We start from the raw sequence: 23,985 nt of genomic DNA on the forward strand, positions 1-23,985 counted from the left end.
TTCCCTACGCACAACCTATCTATCTATCTATCTATCTATCTATCTATTGTGGAAAGATCAGCCTAGCTACAGAGAGAGAGGCAGACCCACAATGTCCAGAACACACACTATTTATTTTTATTTTCTTCTACACACAGCACAGTGCACAAATCATTCCTAATTAGGTTCAGTCCCATCTTTCTTTCTCTTCTCCTCTTTTTTTAGCCTTTACTCCCCCACACACAAGCTTCATCCTCTTCCACCCAACTCTGGCTCAACTAATAGAGTGAGGCGGCCCCTTTTATAACACCCAGGATATGCTCCAGGTGCTTCGCGATGATCTTCCGGCAGCACTTCCGAGTGTGGCATGAAGTGCTGCAATCCAGGGCTCCACAATCCCCTGGGTGCCCCCTGGCAGTGGCCACGGGCCCCAACAAGGTTGAGCTTTTAAGCTCTGATTCCATGGCCCCCATACAGACCAGTGCGGCTGCCCTCTCGTGTTCCAGGGGAGGTATTGTCCCTCTCCAAGTCCTTCCAGGCGTCCCTGCTGGGCAAGTTCCCCAACCATCTGCCAGACTATCTATCTATCTATCTATCTATCTATCTATCTATCTATCTATCTATCTATCTATCGCTACCTAAAAAGATTACAGATTACAATATGCACAGGCCCCTTCTTCAGGCAAGATATAATACAGAAACTAGAATTCCCTGTTTATATAGGACAGATACAGCATTAGAAAACCTTTAAGTGAAACATCTGGGATGTAAAAAAATAATAGACCTCTCTAGGCTAAGATTCAATTAGCGAGAGAGGAGAACATGGTACAACACCCTAGTACTTATGCATGTTTTTGTTTGGTGCCCCCTGACTCAGTGGAATGGGAAAATCCCCACATACAGTATGATAAACCTTTTGACTCATATTGATGTCTAGGTACACAAACGTTTTGGATTTCCCCCAAGTTACGACCCTCTAGTCCCTAAAAGCTCTCATTTTAGGCCATTTTTGGACCATATTTTGTGTAGGAAATAACAACCTTATGATAAAGAGTAAAACAATAGGTTTATTCAGCAAAACTGATCAAAAGGACTTGAAATTGTACATGAAACATGAAATGACTCCAGGGGTTCACCTCCTAACAGGATACAAGGGGACAAAGTTACTCCGTTTCACAAAACAAAAACATGGAGACTGGTATTAAAGGTATGGGGAGTGTTATTTTATGCTATTTTGAGGTTACTGATCGCAAATTCTTAGCCCTAGCACACTAACAGCCACTATGAGAAGGCTATCAGTAACAAAATTCACATGTAAGCACATAGGGAATCATTTTGCACTATTTCAAGGTCAGTAATTATGAATTTGATGCCATTTTTTATTTTGTTCTTTTGCAATCAATAATTTTTAGATTATAAACATTTCAATTGAATAACACATTTTGATATTTCAAATATTTGGTTCAGGTATACTTGTTTATTAGGAACTTCTACCTCTTGAAGTAAATTATTACATATCTTATCCATCCATCCATCCATTTTCCAACCCGCTGAATCCAAACAGGGTCACGGGGGTCTGCTGGAGCCAATCCCAGCCAACACAGGGCACAAGGCAGGGAACCAATCCCAGGCAGGGTGCCAACCCACCGCAGACATATCTTATCAACACCCCTAATTAGGTTGGCTTACGGTAATTCAGATTTTCTTTTTGAAGGACATTTCTCAAAGTTTGAATAATTGGCAACAGTTCAAACGAAACTCTTCGTAGAGTATTAGCACTATCACAGAAGTCTGGAAAAGTCCATTTATAATAGCAAATGTTCAACCAAAAGACTTCTTTCTGTTTGCATAAGATTGTCATTCTAAGAGCCACACGTTTTCAATCATAGAATAAGTGTGACTTAAGAGCAGGTGTCAAACAATGGGATATGTGCTGAGCAAACTGTCCTAAGGTGATAGGTCAAGTCCTCACATGGAGGGTATGCATTAGACAAGGAAATGCTAAAGACAGAGTCAAGAATGAAATGCTGTGCTGTTACAAAAAATAAAAAGTTATTTAATTCACAACATATGTTTTTTTTCTATGCATTTAACACATTAACGTTTTAGTTGCCTTCACTTACTTTGTTAAAATATGAGTTATTATAATGTATATACTGTATAATATATAGAATGCATAAAATGATCAAGACGGTTTTGAATGAATTGCCAAAGCAGAAAGCCCATAATCTGTTACCTTATAAGACCAATTCATTGGTAGCACAATTTCAAACAGCTGAGATGCTGGCAGACTTAATTATTTACTCGTGGTAGGATTGTAGAAAGCTGTAATTGTGCATTTTCAAGTTGAGTATCAAAGTTGGTAGACCAGACTATCTACTAAAGAAAGACAATGTGAGAAATGCAAGACAAAGGACAAGGCTTGTCATGTAGTTTTGACTAAGTAATTTCTCATTCTCACACTACAAGGCCACAAGAGAAGAGAGATATCTTGATTGCTGCAGAATACACAAAGACGTTTGTTGATGCCAAGTCAGTTGGGATCAAGTTGCTATTTAGGTTTTTGGTTGTTCATTGCTTCATTCACTCACACTCCTCACAGCAGGCTGAAAACACATGCTCTTTCTCATTAGAACTGATAAGTCTTCCAAGCACGTATGGCAATTAGAGTTAGGACTACAGGATGGGCACTTGCTTCCATAACTATTTTCGTAGATCAGGAGATGGCCACAATTCATCTTGTGCAAAACATTACTATGAATGACATTCCATCCGACATTGACTACCATAAATTAAAATGATTTACAACTGCTCTTTTACTAGGGAACTTGTAGTAACATCACACAATTGAAATTCCCTCATCCCATTCAGTACATTGTTTTTTACGTAAATGATTTCCACTTTGAGTTTTTTGACATTTTTTGATATATGTCAGCAACCAGAGTTGAGACCTGTGAGGTCTTTAAGGAATCAGGTGTAAACTTGTACACAGTAAATCAACAAAGAGCATCTCATTAACAGCCTCCCAGAATCAGATTATGAGACTAGAATAAGGTATTTCACTATATACAGGAAGATGACAAGTACAGTAAACTACTAAGGATTCATGGATTCAAGCACATGCTGATGGCACCTTGAGAAGCACTGCCCTAGACATTGCAATGTTAACACCATATTAAGGTGAGGCTAGCAAATATAGTTCTAGTAGGAGATCATCTCAAGTTTTAATAATTCAAGAATTGGAGTAGGAATTATTAATATACAGATTGTCCTGTTTTCAGTTTGGTGTTAACAGACAGATAGTTTCAGACTAAAACTTTAGTCTTAGGCCTGCTGAAGAAGACAGGACAATAGAGAAAATTTCCAAAATATTGGAATGCTGTTACCGTCTTCACAACATTCAGATGACCCTTCCTCACCAGTTATGTCACTCAATTCATTACTCAATGTGATGTTCTCTCTCACATGGACTACTACTACAAATCTTTCTTAGTGGGCTTCCAATAGCCTCTACCCAAAATCTCCACATCCTCCAAAGTTCAGCTTTCCAACTAAGGTGTTCTGTACCTTAGTTCACCAAAATGTCTCCAGTTGTCACTAAGATCCAGTAGAAAACACTTGTCTTGACTTACAGGTTCTTATCCATACATGTCTTATCCATACATCAATGTCTAGAGTTTTGTTTCTGATTCAACCTGTTTACTTGCTATCTCTTCACTCACCATATGTGCTATTTCTCTGTTTTCATTCCCAACCCGTAAAATAGGCTTTCTATTACAATATGAATGGCAAACTCTTTGCAAAGTATCTTTGGACTGCTTTCTACCTGCTCTGTTCTCCTGGGTATCCTCAACTGTACTGGCCCAATCAACTGTCTGACAACTTTGTTTTTGACTGAATTCTTGCTTCCATCAACACATAAGTCTAACTGTAGTATTATGCTTTTTGTGCTCTACATCAAATTTTTTGTTGCTGTGTATTAATTTTGTATTGTTATATTAATTTAAATTGAAAAAAGGCTAAAAGTTATTTCAATGTGGAAAAGGAAAGAATGTTAAAAGCAAAGCGTTTTGGCTATATAGCCTATGTCAGATGTGCAGCTGAAAAGCAAAAAACAGGTAACATATATAGAAGGGGAAAGAGGGAACAAAACCAGGGAAGGTTGGGAGCATGAAAGATGAAAGGAGAAAAGGTGAGAAAAAACTGCCATTAGAGAGAACGAATGAAGAGATCACAAATTTAGTTGAAAGTTTAGTTGATTAGTAAGGCCAACAATGAGCTTAGCTTCTTTTGTTTTTCTTTGAAAAGTGTCTTTGAAGCCCTGTGAAAGAACACAAACAGAGAGATCAGTGTGGGTATGATTAAGAGATGTGAAGTGTCCCACAATAGACTTTGTAAGGTTTTTGGCCATAATAGCTTGAACATGTTCCCTGAAATGGTCTGCTAATCACTTTCCTTCTTCACCTATGTAGATGGTCAGACACTTTCTACATGTAATACAGTAAATAAGATTTTTAGACTGTCAAGAGGTCCATTGTTTAATATTCAATTTTACCAGAGTGACCAGATACAAGGGTATTGTTGGTGACATATTTTCAACTGACACAGTGGCTCCTGTAACAACTAAGAGTGCCTGGTGAGGAATATGGCTCTCCTCTGTGAAGTGAGCTGCAGATGAGAAGTTTGCATATGTTAGGTGGTCAATGAAAGGAGATCAACATTGATTCCAATGTTGTGTATTTGATATTTTTTCTGCCTTTTCTGTTTGGTTCATTTTGAAATTCTGTGAAGCGCTCTGAGAAATAGAAAAGGCACGATAAAAATAAAATATATTATTATTAATATTATTCTTATTAGTTTAGTTGAATTGAAAAAAACAAAACAAAATAGAACTACCCACTGTTTACCTATGCAATTATGCCAATAATATGCACATACTGTAGATAGATAGATAGATAGATAGATAGATAGATAGATAGATAGATAGATAGATAGATAGATAGATAGATAGATAGATAGATAGATAGATCCTTAAAATGATAAAAAAAATACTGTCAACCTATATGTTAAATATTATTTTCAATTATAAAGTAGAGAGATGTAGGGGGAAAGTAGGAAGATCTTCAACCAATTATCTCATAGGACTATTGAAGAAAGCTGAAATATGATTAATGGGACAGTTGCATTAAGAAACAATAGGGTGTCCAGGATTTTCCAGCTTCTGGATTTCGAAGAGAAGGTTAAACTAACATATCTGTAGTTTATCAACAATGAGCAGCTTAGCATTAGGAGGCACTTCCTCTTTGCTGATGAAAAAACTAATGGTAGAACTTGCCCCTGCTGGTAATCATCTGTTGAATCTTGTGTGAAGGGAAGATACGTAGCTGTATTAGAGAGCATCTACAATATAAAGGTCCTTTTGCCAGACTACCACGGCACCACATTTGTCTGCAGATTTGAAGACAATATCATCTTGATGGCCTGAATTTCACCTTTGGTATGATTGGATATGTGTTTCTAAGAGATTTAAAGTACTAGGGTGTTGTACCGTGTTAGCCATTATGAATGTAGAGAAAAGCCAAGCAAAATGACACCTTTTATTGGCTAACTAGAAAGATTACAATATGCAAGCTTTCGAGGCAACTCAGGCCCCTTCTTCAGGCAAGATGTCTTGCCTGAAGAAGGGGCCTGAGTTGCCTCGAAAGCTTGCATATTGTAATCTTTCTAGTTAGCCAATAAAAGGTGTCATTTTGCTTGGCTTTTCTCTAAGAGATTTAAAGAAATGTTTTGTGTTTAATTTTTATTGCCTGCAAAGGTTGTGTTAACTTTGAATCAGCATGGATGGCAAAATCAAATACTGTGATATAAATGGATTTCTTACTATTTTAGAGATTCATTTTTGCACAGTCAATGTGTCAATTTGTTAGTCTCCTTCATATGATACATATACAGTATATATATATAAATATGAACACATGTATATGTAGTCAAGGTTTAAATGTTCTGACATATATTAGAATGGGCAAGATGTACGATTTAAGTCATTTCATTTGGCATCTCTGCATAAGTTTATTTGTTGTCAGAATTGGCTCAGCATTTGTATTATTTTTTCAAACTATGTTTTAGAGAGAACTGAACTGAACTGCGTGATATTTAAAATTTATTATATACATACTACAGATAAATTTTAAAATTAATTTTAATTAGGTTTGACCAGTTGAACTTCTTTTTTTATGGAATGAAAGGAATAGGTTCTTTTAGTAGAAAACATTTGTGCCATTTCCTTTACAGCTATATATACCGCTACCTGTGCTACCCGTCTAAGACGGGTTGGAATCTAAGTAATAGATGTTGACCTCAGTGTTAACATTTGCAGTACACTATGCAATGCATATTTCTCTGTTAAATGACATTTGGTTAATGATTCATAAAAGCAGTGTTAATGTATGTCATGCAATGCATTTTATTACTAAAAATGTAATAGACTTTTGCCTTGAGATTTTTTCAAGTCACTCCCTCTTCTCAACCATATACAAGCACACACACGGTACACTCGCCTCATTTGTGTGAATGCTTTTGACAGACACAGTTCCTGCTCTCTCAGCTCTTATAAATTTTAATGTTTTCCTCACTTTAAGTTCCCAATTAAAGAAGACGTATTATGTCCAAATCTTATTGAAGAATTTCATCAACATAAAAAATGAGTACACTGGAAATCCTAGCACAGAGAAACGATGAAGTCAAACGAATTAACCCCAAAAATGTTGATTGGTTACACGGCAGATTGTTTAAATGCATGTCAATAGACTATGCTGAAACAGTTGGTGGTGATCGTGCAGAAGATGAAAACATCAACTTACAATATCCCGAAGAATATCTACAACCATTAACACAGTCCGGTGTTCCAGTGCACTAATTACTATAAAAAGAAGGATGTATCCAAGAAAGGTTAATGTAGTACATCTTCTGTGGATAACATTAGACAACAAAGGAAATAAAAGACAAAGAGTAGAAAACATTGCATAATGTTGTAAAGAGGTTCAAAAACGTTGGCGTGATACATATGCAGAGCTTAGAGATTATGAAAGTAGTAAAAATCGAAAGTCTCAAAAAAACTGATAGTAAAGATCGCATTAGCGCTAACAAACGGAAATTATTACTTGGTGAAATAACAGAACAGCGAAAAGAGATCAAACATATGGACATACTGTAGGTGATATGTCAGAAGTATGTAGATATTATTCAGCTTTAAAGTTTAAGTCGGAGACTTGTAGATCGTCTAATTCATGTTGCCATCAGGGAAAAGTAGTGTTTCTTCCCAATGAGGAAGCGTATCCGCGAGAATTAAAAGATTTGTTGTTTGGTGAAAGTGAAATCCACAAACACTACAGGTTAAATATCCGAATCTACAATAATCTGTTCGCATGTGCATCATTTAATGCTCAAAATGTAGATTTACACGATTCTAGACCATACACTGTGAGAATCTGTGGTCCCACAACATTTAAAGCTACTACAAGTTTAATTTAGAAAAAAACATAATTTGGTCAGGTTTGTATTTATGATCACGGAGAAGCGATGCAAAATAGAATTGAAAGAGTTAAATGATCGGACATATTAGAAATTCTACAGCCAATAATGGATACAAATCCATACGTCTAAAAGTATCGCACTTTACACAAAATATATCTGCAAATCCCTCACATGCATTTATTGGTTACTTTGCAAAATGAATTATTACCTTCTGATAATGTAAACCGTTTTGTCTGTGCTGAAATTCAGTCATTAAACACATGTCCCACGGACCTCATTTAAAAGATTCAGTATGTTGCGACTCAAAAGAAAAAAAGTGTTTAAAGAAATTTCTGAAAGCTTTTGTTAATTCAACAGATATGACTAAGGCTGGCTTTTCTGATTATCGATGCAGAGATAATTCTCATGAACAACACACTTATCACGGAAAGAAAGTTGTTAAAATTGTGATGATTGATAATTCAATGATTGTATCGTATAACCCGTATTTGCTCAAACGATTCGATGGTCATATTAATGTTGAGTATTGTGCATTGGTTATGAGTATTAAGTACATCTACAAGTACATTCATAAAGGGCACGACAGAGTATGCGTGAATGTATCCAAAGAACAGTCTCAAGATGAAACATATTTAGATACTCGGTACGTCAGTGCAATGGAAAGCGAGTGGCATTGCCAATGCATGGTCGAAGTCATTTTGTTGAATTATTACCAATTAATTTACCCGGTCAGAATGTGATTCAATTTAAAGAGGGCAAAGAATTACAAGCTTTACAGGTAGCAAAAAAAATAATAATAATAATTGGCTTATTTTGAACTTAATAAAAATGACATAAATGCAAAAGCATGTACGTTTTCTTTCAGTTTATTATGTTTGACTATAATTTACTATGGTTAATTACTCGCTGTAATGTAAAATAGTTAGTTCTATTATGCATATGTAACATTTTACCATGAAAATAACAATCTGTTTAAGTTGTACTTTCCCTTACACATACGTGACCGGCAGAGCCGTGAAGTGGCAGGGCCGGGGGTTGGCGAGCAGGGGCAGAGCCCACTAGTATTTTATATATTAAGGTATTGTGATGGACGGCCGGCATTTCAGTCTGGCCGGGACATCCCTCAACAAAGAAAAGGAGGAAAAGCAGCCTTTTCAGGGCACTGCATCCCCCAGGACGCTAGATGGCAGCTCCCCTGGACGGAAATGGTTCCCCGGATTCCCTCAGGGCAACATGGGACATGGAGTCCGTTTCTTCAGCCCTGTTGGATGCCGTGGGTACCGTCAGGGGGAGCTCACCAAGAACCTGGGGACTATTATTGTTACAATAACCCAGAAGTACTTCGGAGTCACGAGGATGGAAGCCCACGGTACTTCCGGGATACTTGAGGAGGATGATGTGGTGTTTGACCCGGAAGAAGAGGAGTAACATTTCCGGGTTATGGAATATATAAAGGACTGTTGGAGACCCAGCAGAGGGAGTCGGAGTTGGGAGGTTGGGTGACTAAGCTGCTGGGAGTGGAGGATTGTTTATTATATTATTGATTATTGATTTATTATTGGAAGAATTGTGGAGTGTGCGGTGCTTTGTGCACTTTACAGAAGAATTATTATTAAAGAATCTTCTTGCTGTTTTTAATGTGTGTCCTGGACGTCTGTGTGGTGGGTTTAATGGGGCAACCGCGCCTCTAGCGTCCACAGTATATATATTTTACCTATTATGTAACCCAAGTACATATCTGTGCTGAATGAAGAAGTATTGTTTTGGTATATTAAAAAAATTAAATTGGGTTTTATACTGTTTATACCTCTTTAAATTGAAGGTTTTGATATTCAGGAACTTTTCATTTCATTATTTTTGAAAGCATCTTCATTTTGCAGAATTTTTATATGTGTCCAAGACTTTTGCTCAACATTGTATTTATACATTTGAATGCTACTTTTTGCATTACAGTCTACTAACTTTACCCTCAATGACTGTGCCCTTGGTTTAAAATGTTCAACATAATCTACATCACTAAAGAAAAGGTTAACACTCTATACCCTTCAGCCTTGAAAGACATATTTTGTACCAACCTTACCCCATACATTGCTTGTCATAATATCTTTATCTTGAGGATAAGGATTAGTTTGCCATTGATTTGAGTAAACATACAACCACAATGGAAGTTATCATGTTTATCATATTTTTTGCATCCTACAGAATCTTTGATATCATAATCTGAAGGGAAACGTGTACAAGATGTCATAGTGGAGTATATAAAGGATACATACAGGCTACTGGTCACTAACCAGCTTGGAGTTCAGTGGAAGAGGTTCGCCTAGCTCTGGGACCAAAATGAAGTGGACTATTGTTCTGTTGGCCATCTTTGGGCTTTCAGAATGCTTGCACAAGTAAGTGAAATCATCAACTATATTGTCATTTTACTGCCTTTTTGTTTTTTTAGATATGTATAGTTATATAAGAAGCATAATATGTAAATCATGTTTTCACTAACCTTCATGTTATACTGTCTCTGTAAGATGTATGTCCACATGTAAATTTAATGCTAAGTTTTGATTAGGTTGGGAATCTTGTGGGTTATCTAGCAAGACAACCTCCAGTGTTTAGCTAAGGATGTCATGTAGAAGAGGTCATAGACAAAGTGACAGAGAGATCAGCTCAGGATGAAAAGGAGAACTCACTGAGTCCAATCACAGAAGATGATGTTAATCCTTTTTTGTTTAAGCATAATTACAGAGAGCAAGAGACATTCAGCAACATAGTATAAGGCAGCTTAATTGTAGTAAATTTTCCTACCTTCAGTTGTGCACTGCTTAACAATACGCACTTGTGTCAAAGATAATTAATATAAATACAAAATATACCACCATGAGAACATGATCAAAAGAAATGGAAACTAGATTGGGTTTAGCAGATGCTCAAAGGCCATGAGACATTGTCCTTGTACTTACCATGTATACTCTTCAGGTAATGGAATATCAGTTTCTTTAAAAAGATTATTAATAAAGCTTTAGAGGCTGATTACTGTCATGTTTAAAGCACACAGTTAAATTCTTATTTTCATATGCTAATCAACATTCAACATATCACCACAACCTTGCACCATGATTAGCTAGTATAACAACCTTACCTCAATATTTCTGTTTTTGGTTTTAATTCTACAGATACACTTACAGTATGTTTGGATTAACTGCATTATAACTGAAACCAAATCAGCATAAAAATTAAAAGACATAAAGCACAGATGAAGAAAAATAATTAACCTGTTAGAATTTCTTGACTTCACCAACTGCCCTACTGTCTGGTAAAGCTTTGCCACTTGTAGCCTCTCTGTTGCCTGCAACTAACTGATTTGATATCCAGGATTGGACATGGAATGACAATCTGTAATGTTTTTTTAATATTATAGTTTTAAAATGTATTAATATTAGGTAACAGAGATAGAGAACTATTTAGAAGATAGATAAACAGACCTAGGTAACACACACAAGTCTTTCTTTTATTAAAACCAAAAGGACAAAATAAAATCCCGAATCAAAACACAGAATAAAATGTGAATAAATCCCAAAGAGTAAAACCCAAGTTACACATTTCTTTTCACACTTTTTCCTAGGGTTCGCTAATATAAAAAAGATGATATGGTGGCGCATTAGTTAGTACCTTGGCCCCAACAGCTCCAATCTTGGCCCAGTCACTGCTTCAGTGTCTTTAAAGTGCCCAGCCAATTTCACAAATGTTAACATACACCATAATGACTTGGTTATGTTGGGATTTCCTATAGGTACTATATTGTCAACTTCTTTAGGTCTCCTAATACATTAGTATCTCCTGTAGGAGCCAACAACAACCCAGACATACATTAATGGCTATCAGCACTCACCATAGGTTTAGACAAAGACCTACATGCTTCCTAAAACATCACGACCCTTCAAATGTATTAATTACAACAAAGAGGAACCTCTCTCAAAAATGGAATCTTATCTTTGTTTTTCAGGATCCCCTTGTACAAGGGCAAATCTGCCAGAGAGGCTCTCAAAGAGAAAGGCTTACTTGAAGAGTTCATGGAGATGCATCCTTACAACCCCTCCATCAAATTCAACTCTGCATTGGCCCAGATTGCTAACGAGCCTCTCACCAATGACTATGATGTCAGTCTATGTTTTATAGTTTGGAAAGTATATGTTTTACTCTAGAAAATGTATCTATTCAGGTTTCATTGAAAAACTCCCTTCTTTCTCCATAGCTCTCCTACTATGGGATCATCTCAATTGGAACTCCACCCCAGTCCTTCAAGGTCATCTTTGATACTGGCTCCTCCAACCTCTGGGTGCCTTCAATCTATTGCAGCAGCTATGCCTGCAGTAAGTCACCATCCAGCATGTCACCAAATCCTAGATTTTAAAAAAAGTGCATACAGTTCAGTAATTTTACATGACGTTCTAGGTGAACCTGGTGCATTCAAAAATCCTCTATATTTTGGAATCAATATTTAATTTAGTATAAAATAATATGTTTTAATATAATAATAATATGCGGGAGTGAGTGACTGGGATTAAGTGGGTTGGAGAATGTTATTTTTTAATGGAAACATTCATGCATTGTTGTACAGAACTTTGTGAACTTCCCAATGCTGTGTTTGGCTTGATCACCTCAGAAATTAGCTGTCTTTAACATTTACCTGTATGAACTAAATACATTTGATCTGAGTATACACCGTTTTAGTCAAAATAATGTCAGACTGAGCTCTGCAGTAAACCCTTAAATCATTCCCTTTGTCTTAAATTTAACCCGACTAAGTCATCCACATACAGGGCCTCCTCCCAGACCATCTCTGTTCAGTATGGCACCGGTGCAATGAGTGGAATCCTTGGATACGACACAGTCACTGTGAGTAATTAATCAATTAATTATATAGTGCCTTTCTAACCTGCTCAAAACTCTTTGCATAGAATGTATTGGAACCACTTCAACTACGACTAATGCAGAGCACCCTCCTGGATGATGTAATGGCAGCCATTTTGCACCAGTTCACTGCCCACACTTTAGCTTTTAGGTGGTGAAGGAGTGAGAGAGATAGTTAGCCAATAAGAGACAGGGGATTGCTAGGGGGGACAGAATAATCAGGCTGTGGTGGGCAATTGGGCAGGACATTTGGAAACACTCTACTTTTTTCGAACAATGTCCAGGGATGTTTTATGACCAAAGAGAGTCAGGACATCAGCTTTACATCTCATCCACACAATGGCACAAATTTGTACAGCACAGTGTCTCCATCACTGCACTGGGGCATTGAGATCCTCACGTAGTGCACAGGGTAAGTGCCCCCTGATGCACTCTGTCCACTGAGATTAAGACAAAGGCCACAGGTTAAGCACCCACTGATGCACCGGGGCAATTAGATTCACACACAGGCCATACAGTAAATGAAGCCCTGATATCCTTACCATCATCTCTTCCAGCATCAAGCCATCTTTTTTTAGATGGTCTCCCAAATACCTGCCAGGCTCAAACATGCTTAGCTTCAGATGGATTACCTAAACTGGGGTATAAGACAGCCTTTTGATAATCTCTGACTGCTACCATCTTTTCCTGCATAGTGACCTCACTACAAGTGTTTGAAAGCTACACAACCTACTGCAAGCATTCCATGTCTTTGAAGTTGAATGATGTGAGTGTGTGGGTCATGCCTTACATTACGTTTTGTCAAGATGGACTCCAGCTTCCTATGACTTTGTAAAAGAGTAGTAAGGATCAGAAACTTGATGGAGAGATTGCTGAATGCAACTGCCTCTTGATGTATAATTGATCATGCTTTTACTTATGTTAGATATCTGTCCATTTAAATTGACACTGTGAGTATGAATTTCCAGACATAGATTTCCAGATTTGTTAATGTCACTTTAGTGTTTTTTTTTTGTGTGAGCAAATTTCTAAGGTGTCTATTTTTAATATTCATTTAGGTGGGTAGCATTGTGGACACCAACCAAATCTTTGGCCTTAGTAAGAATGAACCTGGAAGCTTCCTCTATTATGTGGAATTTGATGGGATCCTTGGGCTTGCCTACCCCTCAATCTCTGCTTCTGGTGCAACTCCAGTCTTTGACAACATGATGAGTGAGGGTCTTGTCAGTCAGGACCTTTTCTCTTTCTACTTGAGCAGGTAAAGGATTCAATGAAAATGGAGGTGGACAGAAAGGATGAATCATGAAGTGGTAGTTTTGAATATATTTTAAAAATTGTATATGTAACTCATGACGTACTAATATCTACCATGGCCTTGTGACTGATACAAAACAGTGTACCTAAGTGACTCAGGTGTAATAATGCAAATTTTAAGTGTGCACATTCAAATCTCAGTAAAGCCTTGTAGGTGACCCAAGGAATTCTCACAACCTACCTGCACAAAAACTGAACAAATACTTTAAAGAACAGAGCTTGTCTCTACCAAAGAAATTAAAATCTCTTACGTATGACATAGTATTGTCTCATTTCTTACTAAATGATATGACTTACTATCATAAAATAATGATATGTTTACAATTATTTATTGGCAGAAACTGGCTTCCAAAATAGATAGATTATAGTTATCAAATTTTATATCCAATTAAAGAGTTAGGAGTTGTCTTGGTTTTGTAAGATTTATTGACTCAATGTCAGAAACAAGAATTAATTTTCACCATTCAGACGAATATAAGAGGAACAATCAGCAATTAATGCCACAGTAGGAGCTCTTTACTTATACTTTAATCAGCGGGGGCCTAACTTTTGGGGGGGGGGGGGGGGGGGGGGGGGGGTAAACTGAAGCAGCCCTTCATAGATCAGGAGAAAAGAAAAGAAAAAAAAACATATATAAACTGTAATGTTCCCTACACACAAAGCAGTTTGAGTAGTGAGAAAAGCTCTATATAAATATTAAGAATTAGTATTATTAGTAGTAGTAGTAGTAGTAGCAGTTAGTAGTAGTGTAGCCAGAAATTTGTTGTTGGGTGGACATATATGAAACTAGGTGGCAGAGTAAAATTTCACCCAGGTAAGACAGTTTATAGAACTTGACCATCAGGACCCAAGTGAAGGAGATCCTCTAATAAAACTCTGCTCAGTAATGCACACAACGTTGGAAGATGCACACACGCAAATTCAAAGACCCAACTATTAAAAATCTAAATCTATTCTTTGTGGCTATTATAAGAAGAAAACAAAAATATGGAATTACAATGATGCACAAAATAAAACACATTTAACTAGCATGACAGCACACAAACTATAGACATCAATAATAGCCTACAGTGAACAACACTGTCAAGTGAATGTTTTTCCCTCTCTCAAGCTTTTGCTCAGTTCGACCTTCATGACCTTAACAAACAGTAGACCTATTACTAAAGCACATTAAGGTAATAAAACATGTTGCATGTTTTGTAATTATAAAGGACTCTGTTTAGTACTATAATATATTATGATTTATGTAACATGTACAGTCACTACATCATCTGATCATCTATAAATATAATAACGTCAGTATCATGATATACAGGATTTCAGAAATTCCATTTATAGCCAAAATTATGACAAACAAAACACAATATTTTGGACATGCCCAAAACATTCCTCAAGGCCACTGTCATCATTATTTTTTCTTCTTAACATTTAATTTGTTGCTAAGGCTCACAAGTTTGTTCACATTTTCACATATCAGAGTAGATCTCTTTTTGGTCACAATATGAAAAAAAGACAGCTACACAATGGAAGAAGAGCATCAAAGGTATTAAAAACTCAGGAATTTAAAAATCTCAGGAACTGATCTCCTTGCAAATAATATACACACAAAGACCTGCCCTATCTATATTCATAGTTAACTTAATAGTGTGGCACTTTATCATCACTTCAGTAATTACAAAAACAACAACGCTATAATCCATAAACAGACGATTCAAAGTTCATAACTCAACTGTAAAGTTCCTGTAATTTCTACAGCCAGGTTAGTTTATGGAACTCTGCAGATGTTAACATGACCAGCTACTCACTGCAGTGTGTGCATACTACTTTGTTTTTACACAGAGACCTGTCTGAAAGGTTTGTTTTAAAATGAAAGTTTCTGTTGTCACTGGTGTCTCTGCCATTGCTACACCCAGTTGCATTTGTTCATCTGTAGTTACGTAATGTTAAAGGCAGGTGTGAACTGTGAACCACTGACATCAAAATGATATAGTGCATCGACGATTGTCCAATCACATTAGATTAAAAAAACCTAAGACAATACTAATTTTCTGCCAATAAATGTGGGCATGTTTGGAGCACAGAGAATTGCGTTCCTGGAAAAATCTGAAAGGAACCAATTAAAGGGCAGCCTCAGGTCACCTGCTTGCCAAAAGATCAAGGATTTACATACACTCTCATTTGGCCAGCGTCCTTCAATCCGCATATATAGGTATTCACAAAGAACCAATTTAAATAGGTGTTGACATGTGCTGACACCAGGTAACTTCACATTACCTAATTAATTTAAATACAGATTTTAAAATATTTACGGAGTGGCATCCCAGCACCCCACATTACAAACCCCACTGTCCTTAAATTAAAAATTAGTTAGATTAATTTATTTTTCATACCTGACACAATCTATTAACTTATTGCCTAATATGCCATAATTTCCAGGACATCAAATTATAGGGATTACAAATACATTTTCTTTAAGTTTTTTTTTTAATGAACATCCTTGTACTACCTCAATTAGTGCTGATGTTTTCCTCTACCAAAGATCTGGTTACTATGTATGTGTGTGTGTGTGCATGTGTGTGTGTGTGAGTGTGTGCTTGTTCTTCCTAATGGTTTCCACTAAAACTGACATTCCGTGGAACACTTTATGTCTGCACATAAGAGTTTTCTGCAGTAGACTTCACCTTCCTACAGCTAAATATTAGTATAAGACTATTAAGATAACACATAGCCGAAGGAACTGAATACATCTCTTTTACCATTGTATCTGTAATACAAGCTTCCTTTAAAAATAGAGAGTTTCTATATGCTTGATATTGATTAAGGGTTAGTGTTATTTTATAGGAAGACTGTTTAATAATATGACAAGCATTTTGAATGCTTACAAATGCCGATATCAGTTACTGCTTCCTTCTACCCTACCTCCTTGATGCTAATTCTAATACAGATAACAAAAAACAAAAACAGGTACAAGTAACTTTTCAAGCGCACCTCCAAACACCCAGCTACTTTTGCTCTTGTGCAGGCGAAAAAAAAAGCAAAAAAAAACCCCTTCTAAAGGGAAAAAAGCTTTAAAAACTCCCACACGGTTCCTTAGCGGCAACCAAAACCCAAGTTTTAAGAGCAAAATGTATTTTTTTATTTAAATCTCACACCACAGAACAGACCAAAAACTCTCAACAGCCTCTAGCGTTTGCAAAGCACACGTCAGCACAAAGCACACGTCAGCCATGTGATCAGCCTCCTCAGCCACGAATGTGCAGATGTTTGCTTTCATGGAGAGTAATGATCCATATTATTGGTCCCTAGCAGCAGCATCAAATGATGAAAATATATTTTAACTTAAAGCTTGAAAATGTATGACTGAAATAAAATATTATGTGATCCCCACATCCTAGGAATGGTCAGGAAGGCAGTGTGGTGACCTTTGGTGGAGTTGATCCTGCCTACTACACTGGCAGCATCCACTGGATTCCTCTGAGTTCAGAGACCTACTGGCAAATCACTGTGCAGAAGTAAGTTCTTAATTTCATTTACTGGAATATCTATCTAAACAATCTCAAAGCAGCTAATGAAACTATTGTAGTTTAGAAACATACAAGGCCACATTTTTGTCTCAGAAACTGAGTAACTATCTTTCATTTTTATTTTAAATGAAAATGATGTGTAGGCTATCATTGTTATAGCCAACCCCTGACACCTTACCTTCAATTCTGGATGTTATTTGTATAGCCCTCAGTATTAGTGTGTTTAACTAATGCCAGCTCCATTCCATTTATATATATTGGTGGCACTAAACTGGTGCTGATGGTTTATCATCCTACATAAGAAACACATTATTTAATTCTTGAGTATACACAGCTTGACACTGGATTTCTGAAGAAGTGGAAACGAAAATGCAGTTCAGGGTAATTGACAGAAGAAACCAATAACACTATTTAGATTATAATAATATTTCAGATAGACATGCCATTGTTTAAGGTGCTGTATTTCGGACAGCTAATATACTGTGAAGAGCATGTAGCTTCATTTTGAAATTCTCACAAAAACAGAGATTCTCTTTATAAGCCTACTATATATTTCCATATTTTTATTTTTTTCTAGTGTCAAGGTCAAAGGGCAGGTTGTTGCCTGTGTGTACGGCTGTGAGGCTATTGTGGACACTGGCACCTCACTGCTTGTTGGAGATTCCAACAATATTAACAACATTCTGGCTTGGGTTGGAATCTACAAGGATCAGAATGGGCAGGTAATGTTCAGAAACCTTTGTTCTATCAATTGCTGTTTTTCAGTACATAAAGTCATTCTCATGCTTCTGTTCTCAAACTGAATGCAAGAAATGTAGGTAAATGAAGGTCAATTGAATTAATAATAATATTTAAATTAATGTCAGTCAGCCTCAAATGAACAATCACCCATATGGCATTAACTGAGTATTCTGTGTCCTTTCAATAGGGTTTAAAATCTGTTTTATTTATATTATATTATATTATATTTAATTATTTTTTTATTATTATATTTAATTATATTATATTATATTATATTATATTATATTATATTATATTATATTATATTATATTATATATTTGTTTTCTCATGTCTCTATTTTTTTAGTACTCTGTGAACTGCAACAACATTGGCTCAATGCCTGATGTGACCTTCGTCATCAATGGAGTTGAATTCGCCCTCCCTGCTTCTGCCTATGTAATGCAGGTAACGACAGATTGCATTAAAATAATAAATCATAATCTTAGTTTTCAGAAACTTTCTGTAGTGTTGAATACTCTCTTCAGCATGTCTTGCATAGGATCTTTTTAAATAAACTGCTCAAAAAATTAAAGGAACACTTTGAAAACACATCAGATCTCAATAGGAAAAAAAATCCTGCTGGATATCTCTACTGATATGGACTGGGTAATATGTTAGGAACAAAAGGATGCCACATCGTTTGATGGAAATGAAAATTATCATCCTACAGAGGGCTGAATTCAAAGACACCCTGAAAATCAAAGTGAAAAAATGATGCAGCAGGCTAGTCCATTTTGCCGAAATTTCATTGCAGCAACCCAAAATCATACTCTAGTTTGTATGGCCCACACGCGCTTGTATGCATGCCTGACAACTTCAGGGGGAATGGAAGCATGCTCCTAAAGAAATGAAGGATGGTGTCCTGAGGAATCTCCTCCCAGATCTGGACCAGGGCATCACTGAGCTCCTGGACAGTCTGTGGTGCAACCCGGCCGCGTCGGATGGACCGAAACATAATGTCCCAGAGGTATTCTATTGGATTTAGGTCAGGCAAGTGTGGGGGCCAGTCGGTGGTATCAGTTCCTTTCTCCTCCAGGAACTGCCTGCATACTCTCGCCACATGAGGCCGGGTGTTGTCATGCACCAGGAGGAACCCAGGACCCACTGTACCAGCATAGGGTCTGACAATGGGTCCAAGGATTTCATTCCGATACCTAATAGCAGTCAAGGTGCTGTTGTCTAGCTAGAGGTCTGTGCGTCCCTCCATGGATATGCCTCCCCAAACAATCACTGACCCACCACCAAACTGGTCATGCTGAACGATGTTACAGGCAGCATAACATTCTCCACAGCTTCTTCAGACCCTTTGACGTCTGTCACTTGTGCTCAGGGTGAACCTGCTCTCATGTGTGAAAAGCACAGGGTGCCAGTGGTGGACCTGCCAATTCTGGTATTCTATGGCAAATGCCAGTCAAGCTCCATGGTGGCTGGGCAGTGAGTACAGGGCCCACCAGAGGATGTCGGGCCCTCAGGCCACCCTCATGAAGTCTGTTTTTGATTGTTTGGTCAGAGACATTCACAGCAGTGGCCTGCTGGAGGTCATTTTGTAGGGCTCTGGCATCCTGTTCTTTGCCCAAATGAGCAGATACCAGTCCTCCTAATGACTTAAGGAGCTTCTACGGCCTTGTTCAGCTTTCCTAGAGTAACTACGTGTCTCCTGGAATCTCCTCTATGCCCTCGAGACTGTGCTGGGAGACACAGCAAACCTTCTGGCAATGACATGTATTGATGTGCCATACTGAAGACATTGGACTTACTTCTGCAACCTCTGTAAGGTCCAGGTATCGCTTCATGCTACCAGTATTTACACTGGTCATAGCCAAATGCAAAACTAGTGAAAAAACACTCAGAAAAGGTGAGGAGGGAAAAATGTCAGTGCCCTCCACCTGTTAAACCATTCCTGTTTTGGGGGTCGTCTCATTGTTGCCCCTCTAGTGCACCTGTTGTTAAGTTCATTAACACCAAAGCAGCTGAAACTGATTAGCAATCCCCTCTGCTACTTAACTGACCAGATCAATAGCCCTCTATCAGAAATTTCATTGACTTGATGCTATACGCAGATTAAAAAATGTTCCTTTAATTTGTTTGAGCAGTATATATGAATGCTGGAGTAATATTTAAACTGCAACTTTTTGAGCAATACAAATATATATATATATATATATATATATATATATATATATATATATATATATATATATATATATATATATATATATATATATATATATATATATATATATATATATATATATATATATATTTGGAGATGGAACAAGCAATTTTATTTACTTTGTTTCATTTTATATAACATATTTTCATCCATGTTGTGAATATACTGTGCATACATTTTTTCTTCAGGCATTAGCTTTGTTTTGTAATGTTGGACATGGATATTTAAAATGACCTTTTCTAAAAAAAATTGCTCTTTATTATCCTTTTTCAGACCAGCTATTGTTGCTCATCTGGCTTCAGTCCCAGCAATGACCAGCTCTGGATCCTGGGTGATGTCTTCATCCGGGAATGGTACTCCATCTTCGATAGAGCCAACAACATGGTTGGTCTGGCCAAAGCTGTTTAAGCCAATCATCCTCATAGCATAACATCAAAAATATATGACCATTGATGGCTTCACAAATTAGACAAATATTTTATCTTTGGATTATTCTTTCAGAATATCAGTGAACATCAAAGGGACTGCATCCTATACCCAGTTTAAACAGTGTTAACATTACTTTCCTCATGAGATCAGTCATGTGCTACTGTAGGTGTTCCTTTAGTCAGTAGCTAGTTCTAGTTTTTGTTTCTTAATAAAAATGATTATCTACATTTTTAAGACAAAAGAAGCTTGTAGATTAGTAACACACACATTAGAGTAGGTTATCTCTTAATTTGAAGGCTGGTTGATAAAAATCAACAACTTATTGTAACTTAAGGTGATCACTACATCAAAATAAAAAAAGACAATGTCGGTCATTAATAAATTTGTATTTGTAAAAAAAAAAATAAAGCATTTCAAAAGATGTTTCCTGTTCCTTTCACTCTGATGTTTAAGCAACTGTGATTTACTAAGGTTCTCAGTAAAACCTTGTTTACCATTACTGTCAAATTTTAATATATTTTTATATAAGATATAATTTACATATATGCATATCGATCCATCCATTGTTGATCCTATTTAATCCAGCCCAGGAGACTGGAGCTCATCCCAGTAGAATAACAGAAGGCAAAGCAGGAATTATTCCTGGATGGGCTACCAGTCCATCACACACAAACACTTTCACTCCAGATTACTTTATAGTCAGCAATCAACCCAATGCACAGATCTTTGACCAGAAATCAGTTTTTATTTTGTCCACCATGCCTTTCAGTCTGTTTCTCTTGTATGAGAAATTCCTCCCTCTGACTTACCAGTAGATCCATCCATCCATTATCCAACCCGCTATATCCTAACTACAGGGTCACGGGGGTCTGCTGGAGCCAATCCCAGCCAACACAGGGCGCAAGTCAAGAAACAAACCCCGGGCAGGGCGCCAGCCCACCGCAGCTTACCAGTAGATGATTTTATAATTAAGTCAACCTCTTCACGTGTATCAGCAGTGTTAATCAAATGTAATCAATAATAAATATGTCTCAGTGGTTTATGCTTTAAATCAGGAGTGTCTAACTGTGATCCTGGGGGGGCTGTAGTGGCTGCAGGCATTCATTCTAACCCTTTCTTTATTGTGATCAGTTTTTGCTGCTAATTATCTTATTTTTAAGTTGTTATTTAAGACGCAGACCCCTTATTTCTCTTCTTTTTAATTATCAGCCAAACAATAATGAAAATCAAAACAAGCCAGTATCCAGTGTCAATCATACATCTCCTAAAATAAAGAAAGCTGATGGTCTCAGTAATGTTGATCTGCTCAAATCTACAAAACATTTTGACGGCATTCTTAGAAATAAAACAAAATGAACAGTTTTGGAAATTTCTGCTACGGCAGAATGGGAGCGCCAACAAGCCATGGAATTAAATAATGGATTTAATTAACGAGAAGAATCGACGTCTAATTAAGAAAGTGATTGGAGTGAAATTAGTTGGAATTTGAGGCCCCAACTTAAGTAGTCATCTATTCACTTGATAGCTCAGTTTTGTTTGGCTGCTGTATCGCATTTATCACGTGTTAAAAATTACTCAGGGACACGTTGTTTGGGAAAGAGTTACTCTTTACATGAACCATTGGAGACACACCGTGTACAAGAATTCTTACAAACACTCTAATTCCTACTACTGCTTCCTATCTGTAAATTAATTCAGACTATTAGCTCAGAGCGGCACGGTGGCGCAGTGTTAGCGCTGCTGCCTCGCAGTTAGGAGACCTGGGTTTGCCTCCCAGGTCCTCCCTGCATGGAGTTTGCATGTTCTCCCCGTGTCTGCGTGGGTTTCCTCCCACAGTCCAAAGACATGCAGGTTAGGTGCATTGGCAATTCTAAATTGTCCCTAGTGTGTGCTTGGTGTGTGCATGTGCCCTGCAGTGGGCTGGCACCCTGCCCAGGGATTTGTTCCGGCCTTGTGCTCTGTGCTGGCTGGGATTGGCTCCAGCAGACCCCTGTGTTAGGATATAGTGGGTTGGAAAATGACTGACTGACTATTAGCTCTCAAGTTCACAGATCAACAGTTTTCTTTTAACATGACTCGATCAGTCTTTCAAGACATTTCCTGTGACAAGCAGATTTTCTGAGTGGCACATGTTGCTGTTCCTTTAATCTTTCTTCAACAACATTTTCTTGTGCGTTATTAGAATGTTTCTCTTGATTAAAAATTGTTTCCTTCAGGAGCTGCTGTTGATTCCTCCATTTTACTGTACCTGCTACTGTTTGTATTTGGTATAATCTAAAAAATGAAAAATTAACAGCAGAAATCGGTCACTGATTAAGAAAGTGGCAGGAACGAAAACGTGAAGCCATTCTGGTCCTACAGGATTGGAGTTGGACACTTCTACTTTAAATGTTTATGCAGACATTCAAGCAGTGATCAAAGCTTTTGGAGACTGGCCTTATTAAGAGAAACACCAGTGAAACAAGCTGTATTTTTCAGCATAATCCCTATGAACGTTAATTCACTTGTTATATAATGTTTAAATGTTTTTCTATGCCACTCATATAAAATATTACTCTTGTTTGTGCAAACCTCCTTCTGTAACCAACTTCATCACTTGAATGTTCCGTAAAGGTAATCCTTCAGATTGGGAACAGTTGACAGACATACCATGCCAAGATTGAGCAACAGGGTGATTGTGGCATCTTTATGAATTTACATTTTTGCAGATCACTCTATGCATGTGTATTATTGTAAAGTAGGTGAAGGATGGTCAACAGCTGTCTTCCAAATAGTAAAGCAAATCAGTGTCATATTACATAGTTTCACCTGTATTACAGCCTCAGAAAAAAAAAATCAGATATCTTGCAGGCATTGGCTTACACCTTGAATTTCTTAGGTATTAGAAAATTTCAATGTTTTGAGTCTTTGGATCGTTTTTTGGCCATAGTGATGCATTCAAGTTTCATCCCCAAATATGTAATGCTTCTTAAAATTCTTCCAATCTCAATTCATTAGCTTGAGATTCTCTTAGAAACGTTGGATTGGTCTCGTCCATTGTGGGAGACGGACATCTAAAGCTGAGCTCCGTTAGCAGCGGTGTTATTATTTCCTATTTTCCCGAGGTATCCTGTATTTATCCAACCCGAGAGTTCTATTACAGTATATGCAAGCATATATAAACATGGCCGGCAAGAAAGGGGGTCAGAAAGAATCGGAAAAGAAACTTAAAGTTACATCCAAGCCTAGACAGACTAGTCCAAGTTCAAGTTCAAGGTACGTCCTATCAGAGACTGACCTGGAACAGACAGGCGAAAGCCCGGACTCTTCTGGACAACGGTCCGCAGCATCGTCTCCAGTTGAGAGCG

At 37.3% G+C, this 23,985-nt stretch overlaps 1 protein-coding gene across 1 annotated transcript in view; it reads left to right on the forward strand.

Annotated features, from left to right (window-relative positions):
- Positions 1-20,981, forward strand: part of LOC114648223 (uncharacterized) — a 62,190-nt gene extending 41,209 nt beyond the window's left edge. Inside the window, exons 11-19 of the mRNA XM_028797121.2 lie at positions 9,788-9,905; positions 11,510-11,663; positions 11,759-11,880; positions 12,267-12,402; positions 13,476-13,675; positions 17,127-17,243; positions 17,833-17,977; positions 18,343-18,441; positions 20,483-20,981. Of these exons, the coding sequence (XP_028652954.2) occupies positions 9,788-9,905; positions 11,510-11,663; positions 11,759-11,880; positions 12,267-12,402; positions 13,476-13,675; positions 17,127-17,243; positions 17,833-17,977; positions 18,343-18,441; positions 20,483-20,617 (1,226 nt within the window). The 3' untranslated portion in view covers positions 20,618-20,981. The remainder of the gene's footprint in view (positions 1-9,787; positions 9,906-11,509; positions 11,664-11,758; positions 11,881-12,266; positions 12,403-13,475; positions 13,676-17,126; positions 17,244-17,832; positions 17,978-18,342; positions 18,442-20,482) is intronic.
- Positions 20,982-23,985: the final 3,004 nt, after the last annotated feature.

Source organism: Erpetoichthys calabaricus, chromosome 3 (assembly GCF_900747795.2).
Source record: "Erpetoichthys calabaricus chromosome 3, fErpCal1.3, whole genome shotgun sequence".
Lineage (NCBI taxonomy): Eukaryota > Metazoa > Chordata > Cladistia > Polypteriformes > Polypteridae > Erpetoichthys > Erpetoichthys calabaricus.